This window comes from Puma concolor, chromosome D4 (assembly GCF_028749965.1).
Source record: "Puma concolor isolate L17-30 chromosome D4, mPumCon1.1.hap2, whole genome shotgun sequence".
In the NCBI taxonomy this organism is placed as follows: Eukaryota; Metazoa; Chordata; class Mammalia; order Carnivora; family Felidae; genus Puma; species Puma concolor.
In genome coordinates, this window is record NC_141679.1 from 7,054,305 (window position 1) to 7,069,661 (window position 15,357).

At 44.5% G+C, this 15,357-nt stretch overlaps 1 protein-coding gene across 11 annotated transcripts in view; it reads left to right on the plus strand.

The window, feature by feature from the left end:
• Nucleotides 1-15,357, plus strand: part of SPATA6L (spermatogenesis associated 6 like) — a 48,478-nt gene that overhangs the window by 20,954 nt on the left and 12,167 nt on the right. For 8 of the 11 annotated variants that reach the window (XR_015243414.1, XM_086684901.1, XM_086684900.1 and 5 more), the window contains 4 exons: nucleotides 1,974-2,098; nucleotides 7,526-7,603; nucleotides 10,656-10,883; nucleotides 13,631-13,733. Coding sequence is in view for 10 of the 11 variants with exons in the window: in XM_086684901.1 (XP_086541027.1) it covers nucleotides 1,974-2,098; nucleotides 7,526-7,603; nucleotides 10,656-10,883; nucleotides 13,631-13,733 (534 nt within the window). In the remaining variant the exon portion in view is untranslated. The remainder of the gene's footprint in view (nucleotides 1-1,973; nucleotides 2,099-7,525; nucleotides 7,604-10,655; nucleotides 10,884-13,630; nucleotides 13,734-15,357) is intronic. The other 3 variants (XM_086684903.1, XM_086684899.1, XM_086684904.1) reach the window with 3 other exon arrangements.

The following is a 15,357-nucleotide window of genomic DNA, read 5'->3' on the forward strand; positions in this document are numbered from 1 at the left end:
CCGACGGGGGGCTCGAACTCACGGACTGTGAGATCATGACCTGAGCTGAAGTCAGACACTTAACTGACTGAGCCCCCCAGGCGCCCCCCGAACATCCGTATTAAAGAATAAGTAGGAAGAAATTGGTCCATTATACGTGATAATGTCAGGTGTTTTCTGCCATCGATGTGCCAGAAATCCACCGTCGTCAGACTTCTTCTCACAAACAGAATGGTAGTCACCAAACAGTAACGCTACCTGGTTGACCATAGTCTCTTCTGTGGCAGTGTGCCATACAGAGGCCACTCTTAGTCTGAACCTCTTGTGTCGCACCTGCTGTGTAGACGAGGAGCGTTCAGACGGCAGCTTCTCCATCCTTCGCTCAGTGATTCTCGGTCCTCGTAGCCCCCAGATCTGTTGGTAATGAGTGTTTGGGAACATCCCTTTCGTCAGACTGAAATAATATTGATGGTTAATATAACCAACTGAAGCCAATCACTGCAAATGGAGAAATAAAAGGAAAATGGTTTAAAATAAAACGATAGCATATCAATACATAAATGGTGGGCACAAAGAAGTATTTAGATGTGGCATGGTTTTCAAAGTGCCTGTAGGGGCTCAATAAAGACCCAAACACAGTCAAGTACGACGGCCCCTCAATTCACATGGTACCTGCATTCCCGAAAATTCAGTGTATTTTAAAACCATGCAGAGTGGGGCGCCTGGGTGGCTCAGTCGGTTGAGCTTCCGACTTCGGCTCAGGTCATGATCTCACGGTCTGTGAGTTCGAGCCCCGCGTCGGGCTCTGTGTTGACAGCTCAGAGCCTGGAGCCTGCTTCAGATTCTGTGTCCCCTCTTTCTCTGACCCTCCCCCATTCATGCTGTGTCTCTCTCTGTCTCAAAAATAAATAAAAACATTAAAAAAAAAATAAAACCATGCAGAGAAAGTGCTTTGTGTTTACATGTAGCCGTGAGGTTCCAGGCTTCGCTAATTATAAGGGAAGAATTAGCTTCTCGCCTAAAAGAATGTCGGTTATGATGTTAGAATGTTGTGCAGGAGTGTCTTGAGTGTTGCAATGTCTTGACCCTGGCACCTTGGCTCCTGCCCATGACACGTCCCCACAAATTTTGGAAGTGTCCCTGAGGCTGGTACCAACCGTGCTAAGAACCACAGCCTCGGCTGTTCTGGGGGCCATCAGGATACTGGTGTCTCTGCATCAGAGGACACGTCGAGCCCCAGTCTATGCTGTAAGCTTTGTGTGAACAGGGCGCTGTCTGCTTTGTTCCTGTTCTGTCCCTAGGACCTGGCCCAAAGTGTGTCCTTGGAAAACATGTGGAAGGAAAGGATGGGTGGCGGGCGGCATGGATGGACAGACAGACAGATGGATGAAAAGAGATTTTTCTCTTTGTTCTGTCTTGTGGAGTAATCCTTTAGATACTTTTGTCTCTCTCTGTTGTGAGTTCGGAAGACTTTTAAATTTTATCCATGAGATAAGATCCAGTAGAAGTGTCTTCTACTCTGCCTCTTAAATAAGAGGTGCTTTAATCAAAAGGTTTATTTTTTTAATGTTTATTATTTTTGAGCATTTATTTATTATTTATTATTTTATTATAATACATACATATTTTTATATAAATATAAATAAACATTTTTATTATAATAAATAAATATTATTTATTATTATTTTGAGCTCACCCCGAGTGTGAGCAAGGGAGGGGCAGAGAGAGGGAGACATAGAATCTGAAGCAGAGTCCAGGCTCCGAGCTGGTAGCATAGAGCCTGATGCGGGGCTTGAACTCACAAACCGTGAGATCATGACCTGAGCTGAAGTCTGATGCTTAACCAAATGAGCCACCCAGGCGCCCCAAAATGTCTACTTTTATCTGAGTGCCTTCTCTGCCATCACCTGTCTGAGCTTTTATTCTGTTAAACTCAAGAAGTAGATCATTTTCAGAACGTAAATCTACTTACGGTTTTTCTCCTTGCATTCTAGCATGGGAAGAGTTGGCCTGCTATGAAGAAAACACACGAGATTTTCTTTTCCCTGAGCCCAAGCTGACACCTTCGCTCCCTGGCATGTACAGGCAGGTGCTCATGAAGACATTTGCAGGTTTTCCAGTAAGTGATTCATGCCCCGCTGGACTTCTGCTGGGAGAGATTCTTGCGACCTGGACATTTTGTTTCCGATAGGGGATGCTCTTGGGCAGATCACTTCCATCTGAGTTAGTTCCCTTGTTCTGTTTAGCAGCCCTGTTTAGATGCCCCATTCAAAATACCAATTATACTGGTCTGAGAGGTGGGGATCTTACCTAGCCAGGTAAATCATTGCCATCATCACACTGTCACATACTTATAAGGATGCTTTTTCCACCTTCTCTGAATGCAGACTAACTGAAAGATTTGATACTGGTTTGTTTTTTATTAAATGTTTTATTTATTTTTGAGAGCGTTAGAGAGACAGTGCAAGCAGGTGAGGGGCAGAGAGAGAGGGAGACACAGAATCCGAAGCAGGCTCCAGGCTCCGAGCTGTCAGCACAGGGCCCAACACGGGGCTCGAACTCACAGACGATGAGATCATGACCTGGGCCGAAGTCGGACGCTTAACTGATTCAGCCACCCAGGTGCCCCTGTACCAGTTTATTTAATTGTAACTATTGTTTTAGTAGTAATAATGAAAGCAAAATACAGTCGTAATAGTAGTAATGCCACCTCTCATTTATTTTGAGCTTTCGGTTCTTCATAAGATACATTATTTTCCTCAGAGTTCTCATGTCATCCAAGGCAGCTATCACAGTCTCCACTTAACGGAAGGGAAAGAGACAGAGGTTCACAGTGATATTATTGAAGGATCTTAAAAGACACAGCAGTGATTCAGATGACAATCTGTTTTGGGGGCATTGCCTGAACCCAAATTCAAAATATTCATTTTGATGATATCTGTGATAGTTTCTAACCTCACAGCAACTCGGATGGTTTTCTCAACATTTCTGTTGCCTGGATGGCCTCTCTTGTAAGGGCCGCACCTTTATGAATTATAAAAAGCATATTTAATACTCAACTTTTCTGTTACTTGCCCATGAATCTCTGTTACTATCACTTAATAAAATGTCGTTGCCTCCCATTTTGTTGAGAGTACTGTGTAGAATATACAACATGCAGGACCCTTACTTCTGTGATGTTTATGACGACAGAACTTCTAGTTCTAATACTTCAAATGGCAAACTTTCATCAAAAGTTGTCCTCCTCAGAATTGCTAATGTCCATAACTCTAAACCCTCCATAATCTTTGAGGGTTCGGTGAATATCACTGACGCCATTTTTTTCCCCCTCCGAGATACTCTTTGTATATCACCTATATCCATCGTACTCATGAGAATGTTTGCCTTTATCATATTGAGTTATTGGCATATTTCTCTTCAGGAGCTAAAAGGATCAAAACTGGCGAGAATCACGTGAAGGATATTCCTTATATTAACTTCGGTTTGCCTGAGTTTTCTATCACAGAAAAGCCATCCACAAACACTGAGCTGGTATCCAGCTGAGTATCGAGACGAGAAACACACATCTTACGTTTTCTCAAGTGTTGTCTCTGTTTAACTTTATGGGCATAAATAGGAAGAAGAACATATAGGAAGTTGTGTTTATAGTTTTTTGTAAATGCAGAGAAAGGGCTTTAAAACCGCAGGGAAAGATCAGCAGGCATTAGAGGTAAAGTGTCAGTGAAGTTAATGAAACTATGTTTTAAACAATTTGTAAAAAGATAGCAGAGCTCAATTTCTCTCAAATGTTCTATAAAGCAACATAAAACCAGCTGCCGCAGTTTTAGTGGTAGCAGACATTCAGTGCCCGCTCGCTAGATGCCAGGTACTCTGCTGAGTTTGTTACAGGTTATCTCGTGCAGTCCTCCTTGACCCTGCAAGGTGGCTATCAGTTTTTTCCTCATTTTACTGATGGGTAAGGAGGCACAGGGAGTTTAAGAAGGTGCTCGAAGAGAGGCGCCTGGGTGCTCAGTCGGTTAAGTGTCTGACTCTTGGTTTTGGCTCAGGTCAGGATCTCACAGTTTCATGAGATCGAGCCCCACATCAGGCTCTGTGCTGACGGTACACAGCCTACTTGGGATTCTCTCTGTCTCTCTGCCCCCCACCCCCCATGCTGTCTATGTCTCTCTCAAAATGAATAAACTTTTAAAATATTGAAAAAAAAAAGAATGGGCTTGAAGACACAGGGCTGATGAATGATGGGGCATGCTTGTCTGTCAGACTTCAAAGTCTGGAATCTTGGTCACTGTGAGACGCTAATTCTCTCGTGTTTATTTCAGCCCATTGTCCACTTTCTCTACATTCATATCATAGAACTTGAGTGTGTACATGTGTGGGTCAGGCAAATCATTCACTTGTTTTCTCTAAGTTGTTAATTCATTAAGAAGTAGACTTATTTCCTTCACGAAAATGTGACTTTTCCTTTGTATTTCTGTATTTCGTTTTATTTCACTTGATACCTTAACTGCTGTTTCTCCCCCCTTTTCCTGCTAAGGTTAAGAATTTTTTTTTTAATTTAATTATGTTTGAGGGGGAGAGGGGCAGTGGAAGAGGGAGAGAGAGAATCCCAAGTAGAGAGCGCAGAGCCCAATTCGGGGCTCAAAGTCATAAACTGGGAGATCATGACCTGAGCTGAAATTAAAGAGTCAGACACTTAACTGACTGAGCCACCCAGGTGCCCCAAGAATTTTTTTTTTAATATAATTTGTTTTCTTGTTAGGTGAAGACTGTAAAGTAAGCAGAAGGAATATTATTATTTCTTCATTGTTAACTTTTAGTTAATAATTTCATTTTTTCTTTAGGGCCATGATTCTAGAAAAGTCGTACTGTTAAATCCATTTCTTGACCTAACCATCATTGCCCTCATCCTGTTGCTAAGGAAATTGGACAAGATAGACCCTGTAAATTTCAGCTCTAAACTTTTACACTAAAATCAGTACTCCTGTGAACAAGAAAATACGTTCTTCCTTATTATCTGTCAGTCACTGTCAGGCGTCGAGGTTATATGAGGCGAACAGGAATGTGTTACAGGGTGTGGATTCCTTGCTGGTAGGGCACCTCCCTCCTCCTCTCCAGGCAAAGTGTAACAGCGGTTTGAAGTCCTGCTAGGCAGCCACACGTGCAAAGTGTGGACTCGGACTGTCTGGGTTCAGTCCCGGCTATGTCACTCATTACTGTGACTTTGGGTAAATTGCTTTCTCTCTGTTTACCTTAGGTTCCCAGCTGTAAAATGGACTGATAATAGTACTTCCCCTATAGGGTTATTGCGAGGGTTGGATATATGTACAGCGTTTAGCATGCTATCTGGCATATAGTTAGGTTCACGGTAAACGTGACCTGTTGTGGTTTATTAAATTGTCATTCAAATGATGATGCTGCCTCCTTGTGAGGCCATGAAAAACTGCACGAGTCTGTGGCCCACGTGGGGACGTGTTCAGGCTCAGACGGCTGGGCCATGGGGGACCTGAGGTCTGGCACACACGAGGCCTCATGATTCTAACCAACAGCGCTGTGGACCTTGGAGCTTCCCCCAGTCTCCTCTCCGGTGGGCAGTCTCATAGCTGGAGGTGAGGCTGAGCAGGTCACGTCATTGTATGCTGTTTGCCAGATGTCTCCACCCCCCACCACCACCCTTCCCCCCCCCCCCCCCGGATTTTCTAACTTGGCAGCAATTGGGCTCATGTGTTTGTAAGCCCAGAAATCTTGAGTCTCTGGCCCAAGCCTACCGCTTGTATGGGCATACCACATTCTAGAGGCAAAAAAAAGAAAAAAGAAAAAAAGGAGCTGAGGATCTAGGCTGTGCCTGTAAGGACATGTTCTGTGGACAAGATGAACGCACAAAAATGAACGTGCATAGGAGTGAATAAATGCCCAGGAAACAAGCTGACTCCTGGCTCCACCAATCCCCAGCTGCGTCACAGTGGACAGACTTAACCTCTCCAAGCTCGTTGGATAAAATGGGGATAGGACTGTGTCCTACCCAGGTGGTGGGAGGGTTAAATGAGATCGCGTGAAAGTCCCTCACTGTAAAGATACAGTACTTGTCGGTATCCTCTCCCCCTGGGGCTTCAGCTGATGCAGATCCTTCTTACTTACTTCGTCCTATAATGAGAATGAGCTTTCACAGCCTGGAGGAGTGAGGGGGAGGGCGGGCTTTGAGAGGCCACTGGGGCTTGGACAGGAGATGAAGAAAGGGAAGGCACACCCGGGACAAGGAACACCTGGCCAGGTGATGGCGTCTGGGGGAGGGAAGAGCAGAGGGTCCTGCTGGGCGGGGGAGGGGGGGAGGGAGCGATGGCTGCAGGTGAGTCCATGAGGTCAGTCGGAGATCCTGTGACTCGATCAGATCCAGTTCTGTTCTCGTTTTGCCATCTAGAAGCCACGGGACCTTGGGAAAACTGCTTTCTGTCTCTCTAAAGGCTCAGTCTTTTTTAGAAAGATAATGGTATTTTTATTTTATTTATTTACCAATTAAAAGCGTTTATTTTTAAGTAATCCCTACACCCGACATGGGGCTCAAACTCACAACCCCAACGTCAAAAGTCGCACGCTCCATTGGCTGAGCCAGCCAGGTGCCCAGATAATTGTATTTTTTAAATGACCGTGCGGTAAATTGATTTTTCTGATACACGGTTACACGAATGTTAACACATGTATAGATTTGTGAAACCACCACCGTGATCAGGATGTGGAGCTCTCCCATCAACCCCCAAATCTCCTCCCTTTATCCCTTTATAGGTGCAACCTCTCCCTTACCCCTCACCACTGGTCTGCTCTCCATCACTGTAGTTCTGTCTTTTTCAGAAGGTCACGTAAAGGGAATTATATGGTCTGCACCCTTTTGAGATTGGCTCCTTTCACTTAGAAAAATGCCTTGGACAGTCACCCATGTGATTGTGTGCACCAGCACTTTGTTCCTTGTTATTACTGAGTGTGTGTGTGTCTGTGTATTATTCAGTATGGCACCGATCCCCAGAAAAGTGTCAATGACACGAATTGGGGAGTTTGGAAATAGATCTAATGAGCATAAATATTTGGTATAAGATACGAAGCACGTTTTTCAAAGCAAATAGGCAAGGAAGGAGAACCTCTATCTATCCCAGATAATCCTAGATAATCTCACTCAATTCTGTGGTTCAGTGTTTTAATTTTTTAATGTTTATTTATTTTTGAGAGAGACAGAGACAGAGTGCGAGCAGGGGGAGGGGCAGAGAGAGAGGGAGACACAGAATCCGAAGCAGGCTCCAGGCTCTGGGCTGTCAGCACAGAGCCCGACACAGGGCTCGAACTCACGGACCGTGAGATCATGACCTGAGCTGAGATCATATGTTTAACCAACTGAGCCACCCAGGTGCCCCATATGTATATATTTTAGGCGATATGTGTGGGTTATGCCAACCACACAAAAGAGTAATTAGGTTCTTACAGGCTTTCAAGTTAGAATGGGATGGGCGAAGAATCTGTTTCCAGTAATTTATTTGCTTCCTTTATGCTATTTCATTTTTAGGGCATTGCTCCCAAAATAGAATTTTCCACACGGACAGCCATCAGAGAACGCGTGTTCCTGCATAGAAACAGGTTTCTTGTAAGTATAGTCAAGAAGCCAGTGGTAGATCTGTCAGGAATTTTCTCCACAGAATGTTCTCAGCTCAAACTCAGTTACCAAGTTTAGATGCAACTGGATGAGTAGAAACCTGGAGACTCCTGGCTGGGTTTGAGTTTCTGTATTCGGACTGTTCAGCCTGCCCCATTAGACTGTGTCTGACATGGGTTCCTTCTGGTCTGTGGTGGAGCGGACAGAAAAGCGATACAAAAGCCAAAGTCACAAGTTTGACAGAAGTAGGCTGGTTAGCTTATTTGCTATTGTTTCATGGCTTTTGCTCTTGAGCCTGTGAATATGAGGGTTCCTTCCCTCTTGGCTGAGGCTGCTGCTCCGAGTTGTATTTGGGGCCGTCTTTGGTGATCGGGAAGGGTCTCGGGCGTTCTTGTTCAGCCCTGATTTCCCGTCATCTTGAGTACTTTTGGTGTTTCTTTTACCTTGTGGCTTATAATTTTTAACCATTAAAATCCTTTCTAGAACAATATGGAGCCTGGGTGAATGTAATTGGTAAAGCTTCTTCAGGTGCTTTGCTTGTCATCCCAGATCTTGCCTGGTGTCCTGGAAAATCCTTGAAAATGTAGGCTGTGGGTTAAGGGGGTACTGAATAAAAAGGGTCACTAATCTGTGCAAATCCATCAATCCTGTGGGCATCATAACTCATATCATGGGAGGCCAATGATTAATTTAAGGAAGGCATCAGCTGCTTTTTAGGTTTTCCTTATTTAAAAAAAAGCATTTGTTTAGTTTGAAAGAGGGAGGGGGCAGAAAGGGAGAGACAGAGAATCCCAAGTCAGCTCTGTGCTGTCAGCGCAAAGCCCCATGCGGGGCTTGAACTCACGAACCATGAGATCATGGCCTGAGCCGAAATCAAGAGTCAGATACTTTACCAACTGAGCCACCCAGGCGCCCCAGTATTTCCTTACTTACCTGCTATTTTTTCCAGGCTGATATGGGTGCATGGTGATTTTTCAGTTTATCTTTCTTTTCCACTCCATCATATTAATCTTGCTTTCATCTCCTAATATAGGTCTTCCTTTAAGTGTTAACTTTTTATTTTTAAAATTTTTTTAATGTTTATTTTTGAGAGAGAGAGAGAGACAGAGCACGAGCAGGGGAAGGGCAGAGAGAGGGAGACACAGAATCTGAAGCAGGCTCCAGGCTCTGAGGTGTCAGCCCAGAGCCTGACTTGGGGCTTGAACTCACAGACCACGAGGTCATAACCTGAGCCAAAGTCGGCCGCTTAACCAACTGAGCCACCCAGGGGCCCCAAGTGTTAACTTTTTAAAGTAACAGATTTATTGTTTTTTTCTTATGGCAAAAGTATTCATTTTAGAAAATTAGAAAATACAGATAAGCAAAAAGGACAAAATAAAAATTGCCTGTCATTCTTATTATCTAGAGATGAGCATGACTCATTTTTTTTGAGCCTGTTCTTCTGTATACACATACCCACACCCACACCCACATAATTTTAACGTTAAAAGATTGCATATCACTTTGCACCTTTCCCTCTTCACCTAACATACCCTGGGCATGTTTCTCACGTCCTTAAGTATTCTTAACACCAGGCAGATTTTCACGGCTTCATTGCAGTCCACCATATGGAAGCACCATAATTTGGTCATTTTCCTGTTGTTGGGCACTTCACTGATACAGTAGTCAGAGTTCAGTCAGGAAAACAGACCGCACATGTTATTTTAGTAAACAGATTTAATCTTTTATTTTTTTGAAGTTTATTTATATTTTGAGAGAGAGAGCACACGAGAGAGAGCACATGCACCTGTGTGGGCGGGGGAGGGGCAGAGGGAGAGAGAGAATCCCAAGCAGGCTCCACGCTTTCAGCAAAGGGCCCAACCTGGGGCTTGAACTACTGAACCGTGAGATCAAGATCAGAGCCGACATCGACATCGAGAGTCAGACGCTCCACCCACTGACACACCCAGCCGCCCCAAAAGATTTAATGTTTTAAAGTAAAGCCAAACGGGTTGAAGGACTTAAGGTAAAAGGGACACGGGACTGACACCGCTCACCGCTGGTGACCCGGGAGCTTGGAGGAAGGGTCCTGTGGGGCAAGTCCCAGAGTTCTGAGCGGGGCCCTCTGGCCAGCTGGTGCTGGAAGGTGTGAGTGGGGCACAGGAGGCTAGCTCTGCGGTTATGGGAGGAACACTATAAGCCCGGTACCTCTGTCACTCGGAAGGTGAAGAGTGGTTGCTGGGGTGGCATTGACAGCCGTAGATGGCAGCCCTGGGAGCCGGGCCTGGCCTCCCTTCCCGGCTTGCAGCCGCTCCCCAGCGCCCTCCAGCGGCGGGGCCTGCCCGAGCGGCTCGACAAGCGGCCGGTTTGCCCCAGCATCGCCCGGCTGAGCTGAGCGTTGGAGCAAGGGGGGTTCCCAGCAGAGAGGAAATTGCTTACTCACCAGTATAGCTGACTTCCCAGGTTTGGAACGGTCATGAGAATGTTTGTAACTATACACATTGCCGCAGTTATTTCCTTATAACGAATTCCTTGACGTGAAATTGCCGGGGTGGGGTGTGTGCCAGGTTCCATTTCTCTCTCTTTGTCTCTGTCTCTGTCAGTCATCCATCTTCTTTTTTAAAGAAGTTGTTTATTTATTTATTTTGAGAGTGGGGGGCAGGGCAGCGCAGAGAGAGAGAGCGTCCCAAGCAGGCTCCGTGCTGTTGGCACAGAGCCCGACTTCAGGGCTCGAACCCACAAACCGCAAGATCATGACCGGAGCCAAAATCTACAGTCAAACGCTCAGCCGACTGAGCCACTCAGGTGCCCCCCAACTTTCTCCTAATACAAATAAATGTCGCTGTTACTGGTGGAAAGATATTACCCTAGCGAGTTATAAATACTAGTGATGTTAAGCTGAACTGAAGAAAAGCTAAGTAGAGAGAACACCCTTTCTAAGTTCATGGTTTGCAAATCTGAGGTGTTCACTCTTCTACAGAGTTCGATTAAATATGGATATATTCTGATTGAATTTTCTTTTTTCTCCATTTTCATTTTTGAAAACGTTTCTTCTTGGTTTCAGGAAGAAAGAGAGAAGTCAAGAAGGCCTTTATCTACATCAGATGGGCCCAGATCCCCCTTAAATAACGTGAGGATGAGGCCAAAGGACAGTAAGGTCGAAAGCACGCAATCCTGGGCCCCTTCGCCCTGCTCCCCCAGGTGCTTCGTTCAGGACCAGCCCACTCCACCGAGCTTTGGAAATAATTTCAGAATCTCCGGGGAAAGCAAACCTCCATTTGTAGTTAGACACGTGAGCCTAAAATTATTTTTCAGAGTTTGGAAGGGTGACGGTGCGAATGAGGGCAGAATACGGGAAGGTCAGGCCATGAAGACGAATGGGCAATATTAAAATAAAGAGGGAATTCAAGCTGAATAGTAACTATGATTAAATGATGTTCACTTCCTGGAGTCATTGTCAGGAAAGCCATACGAAGCTGTCTCGTGCACAGGACTTGCTCACTGAATGTCAGTCATCCCTATTTTTAATTTTTGGAAATCATTAATAGAGGGTGATGTCTGCATGTGACAACCTGCCATTATCCAGAAGAATCAGCCAACTGACAGGGGTGGGAGATGCATAAGGAAGGCTGACATGTGCTCTGTCCCCATCGCAAACTGAAGCTTCATCAGTTTTAAAGAAAACGGCTTGAGTTTTTAAAATTAGGTTGTTTTTACTTTAAAGAGCAGGAAAAACTATGTCTGAGTTAGAAGCAATGACGTGCCATACTCAAGGCCCTTAATTAAAGCTTCCTTAGGTTTAGCCCTCAGGAAGTAACGGGGAAATTTAATCGCAGCAGCCCACATCGCCTCCTTACATTTTTTTTTTGACTACTATAAAAATAACAGAGGGGCGCCTGGGTGGCTCAGTTGGTTGAGTGTCTGACTTCGGCTCAGGTCATGATCTCATGATTCATGGGTTCGAGCCCCGCATCGGGCTCTGTGCTGACAGCTCGGAGCTTGTAGCCTGCTTTGGATTCTTTCTCTCAAAAATAAACATTAAAAAAAAATTTTTTTTTAAGTAATGGAAAATATAGAGAAATTGAAAAAAGATTACCTATAGGCTCACCAATGTAATATAAATAAACATTTTCTTTAATGGATTTTCTTTCACTTTTTAAATATTCATAAGGCTTTATTTTTTCCACAAACTTATAATTATACTGTATATGTAGATTGGTTTCTCAATATATATGGTTAATATTACATTAAAAGCATTTCCTATATTAGTTCATATTCTTTATTCCACATTCTAGTTAATGATTTATTCTCCAGGAGTCCTTATAACTCCCAGTAGTTAACTGTGGATATTACTGTCAAATTGATAACTTGGCTTAAAGAAGTCACTGGTGGTGATGTTTGTGCATGAGATATAAGAAAGGGCACCTGGGTGGCTCAGTTGGTTGAGCTTCTGAATCTTGATTTTTGTTCATGTCATGATCCCAGGGATGTGGGATTGAGCCTTATGTCAAGCCTGCTTGGGATTCTCTCTGTCTCTCTCTCCCCCTCTGCCCCACTCCCCTGCTCGAGTGTGCTCTCTCTCTCTCAAAAAAAAAAAAAAAAAAAAAAAAATACGAAGCATGGTCAGCCCCGTGCTATTGATTGAGGTGACTGTGTGCAGAGTGGGTTTATAGGTTTAACAGAGATGTTATTTGGCCAGAGACCATAGAGCAGCTGGGGTTACCTCATGGTAACCTGGGTAAAATGGTAAAAACCTAGCGACCAATCTTTAAATATTGTTGAACTGAGTTTATTGGATGCTCTGCTTCATTGCATTTCATTTTTGTGAAATACAACTGTAGTCGAGGCCCTTTGGGCTACATAATCTTAAAATCTTGATAGATTTCATAGGGAATAAAACCTGCTTGGTGTTTATTTTATTTAACAAATTCTTGTACAGCCTCTGCTATGTACCAAGCTCTTTTCTAAATGCTTTATATGTAGTAACTCTTATGGAGCCAGATTTCCTGATGGCATGTGACGTTTCTTTAAGCAGAAGCATTAAAATTTAGAGGACTTAATGTCGTGAAGACATTAATTCTAATCAATGAAATTCTGAAAGTAGAATGAAGAGTCACATTATAACCTGCCTTCTTGAAATTAAAAAAAAATGGCAGAAATAAACAAGATAAAAAAAAAAATCCAGCGACTCTATGCCATAAGTATTCTGAAGTAGTTAGTTCCCTATTTCAAGTGTTTGGACCTGTTTACAGATTATGTTGCCCAGTCAGGATAATAAGGTCACCTTAATTAAAATAACGCAGCTGCCACTATTCTTTTTTTTTTTTTTTTTTTAAGGATACAGGCACTCAGATTGAAGGGAATGGGGAAGGCTGAAATGTCACCTTGTGATAATCCCCTGATTTCAGGGAGGACCCTACCTAGGCCAGCACTGCGTCCTGTTTAGGAACATGAAACTGTGCTGTTTTGAAAGATTTAGAAATAAACTTCACTTACTCGTTTCTGGGCTTGATCCTGAACCTGTGGTTAGAACATAATTTGTGTCCAACTTTATGCTAAGAGTTAGCTCATACCTTCCTGTTTAAGCCTCAGCGAAGGTAAGGACACACAGCTTCCTTTGTTGGGATAACATTTAACATACATGGAGATATGATTCAATTTGTTCCCAACCTTTTCTTCTTTTTTTAAAATTATTTAAAAAAAATTTTTAATGTGTGTTTATTTTTGAGAGAGAGGGAGAGACAGAGTGCGAGCAGGGAAGGGTCAGAGAAAGAGGGAAACACAGAATCCGAAACAGGCTCCAGGCTCCGAGCTGTCAGCACAGACCCCGACGCAGGGCTCGAACTCATGGACCGCGAGATCGTGACCTGAGCCAAAGTCGGACGCTTAACCGACTGAGCCACCCAGGCACCCCCTGCCCAGCCTTCCCTTCTTACTTGCGTGGCCCGCAATTGAATGGGAGAAAGGCACTACAGGTAATGAGGAGAGGGTAACATGAGCTATGGTGGGTTCAAATCTTATTTCTTTCCTTTCTTTCAGGTGGACAGTGCGAAGCCTTTTGGTGACAATATTTCAGAGCTTAACCCCCGGAAGTCTAGGACAAAACCTAAGTTTTCAAACTTACCTTTTCCAGGGAGAAGAGGTACTGGAGTTTCTTGTTATTCCTACAGATTCCCCAGTGGAATTACTGGGTTACTCCTACAGATTCCCCATCCTCCTTCTGAATCTTCCTTAATTCTTTTTTTTTTTTTATGTTTATTTATTTATTTTGAGAGAGACAGCACGAGTTGGGGGGGATGGATGGGCAGAGAGAGAGAGAGAATCCCAAGCAGGTTCAGCACTGTCAGCACAGAACCCGACGCGGGGCTTGGACCCACGAACCATGAAATCGTGACCTGAGCCAAAACCAAGAGTCAGATGCTCAACTGACCGAGCCACCCAGGTGCTCCCTAAATCTTTCATTCTGAAGCATCCCACGTTTTTGGGGGGAAACTCTTTGGCCTAATTGTCAAGTGCCGTCCAGCTGTGGAGCTTGCAGGGAAGGCGTTCCCACGGAGCAGAGGCCAGGGAGAGCTGTCCCCTTCCTGGTCCCCCTCGCTGTCAAAGGAGAATGCTCCGAGTAGCACCGTCACGAGGTGGCTGGGCCGGAAGAGGGGCCAGCTTGTCCTGGTGGGACACCCTCAAAGGCACCCCACATAGCTAACAGAGGAGGCTCACCATTTCTCGAGGTGGGAAAGAGCCGGGGGTGTGGGAGGGGATTGGTGGAGATCAAAGCTTTGCTTTACAAGAGGCCAGGTCAGCAAAGAGGAGCTCCAGCTTGACCTGAAGCAGTTAGGTTAAGGCAGGGAGTCTCACGTGCAACTGTCAGGACCCTTCTGCATTCTTTTAAAAAATTTTTTTATGTGTACTTATTTTTGAGAGAGAGATTGAGACAGAACATGAGCGGGGTAGAGGTGGAGAGAGAGGGAGACCCAGAATCCGAAGCAGGCTCCAGGCTCCGAGCCGTCAACACAGAGCCCGACGGGAAGCTTGAACCCAGGAGACGTGAGATCATGAGCTGAAGTTGGACGCTTAACGGACTGAGCCGCCCAGGTGCCCCAGGACCCTTTTGCATTAAGGGGTTTTGAATTAAGTATTCTTAAATACTATTGAGGTCCCCAAAGAGCTTTTGTTTAAGTGGATGATACCTCTTAATAGTTAGCACATTAGAAATTGAAACTGAGAAATTTGTAATATACGGGAATTTTACAAGCACACATTCCATTAGCCACGTAGAGTGGTGATGTCATGACACATCATGTAGCTTCTGGAAAATTCCCTCGTGCGAGAATGAGAGAAAGATAACTCGTATCTTAGTATTATTAGAATGGTTTTGACTTTGCAGATCTCCTGGAAGTTGTTGGTGAGCCCTGGGGAGGTCCCTGAACCTTATGTTGAGAGTCACTAAGTTAATGCATCCCTTGGTGGCATGTACCTTATGATGTGGCAGCTCCCAAGGTCACGGCAGTGAAGTGCATCCATTCCTGAACCTGATAAAAATTCTTAGGCTTGCAGTGCTGGCCTATTTTCTTGACTCCTGGTGGAACTGGACCGAGGCCAATCCTGGCAGCACATTCCCTATTTTAGGCTTAAAGGCTTATGCTTTTAAGGGGCTACACAGATTCTTTTAGTAACTCAAACCAGTGTTCCTGGAACACGGTGACTGTTAGCAGCCGACCAAGGACAGAGTACGGGGTTTGAAGCAGAAAGTGCTTTATCACCTCTGA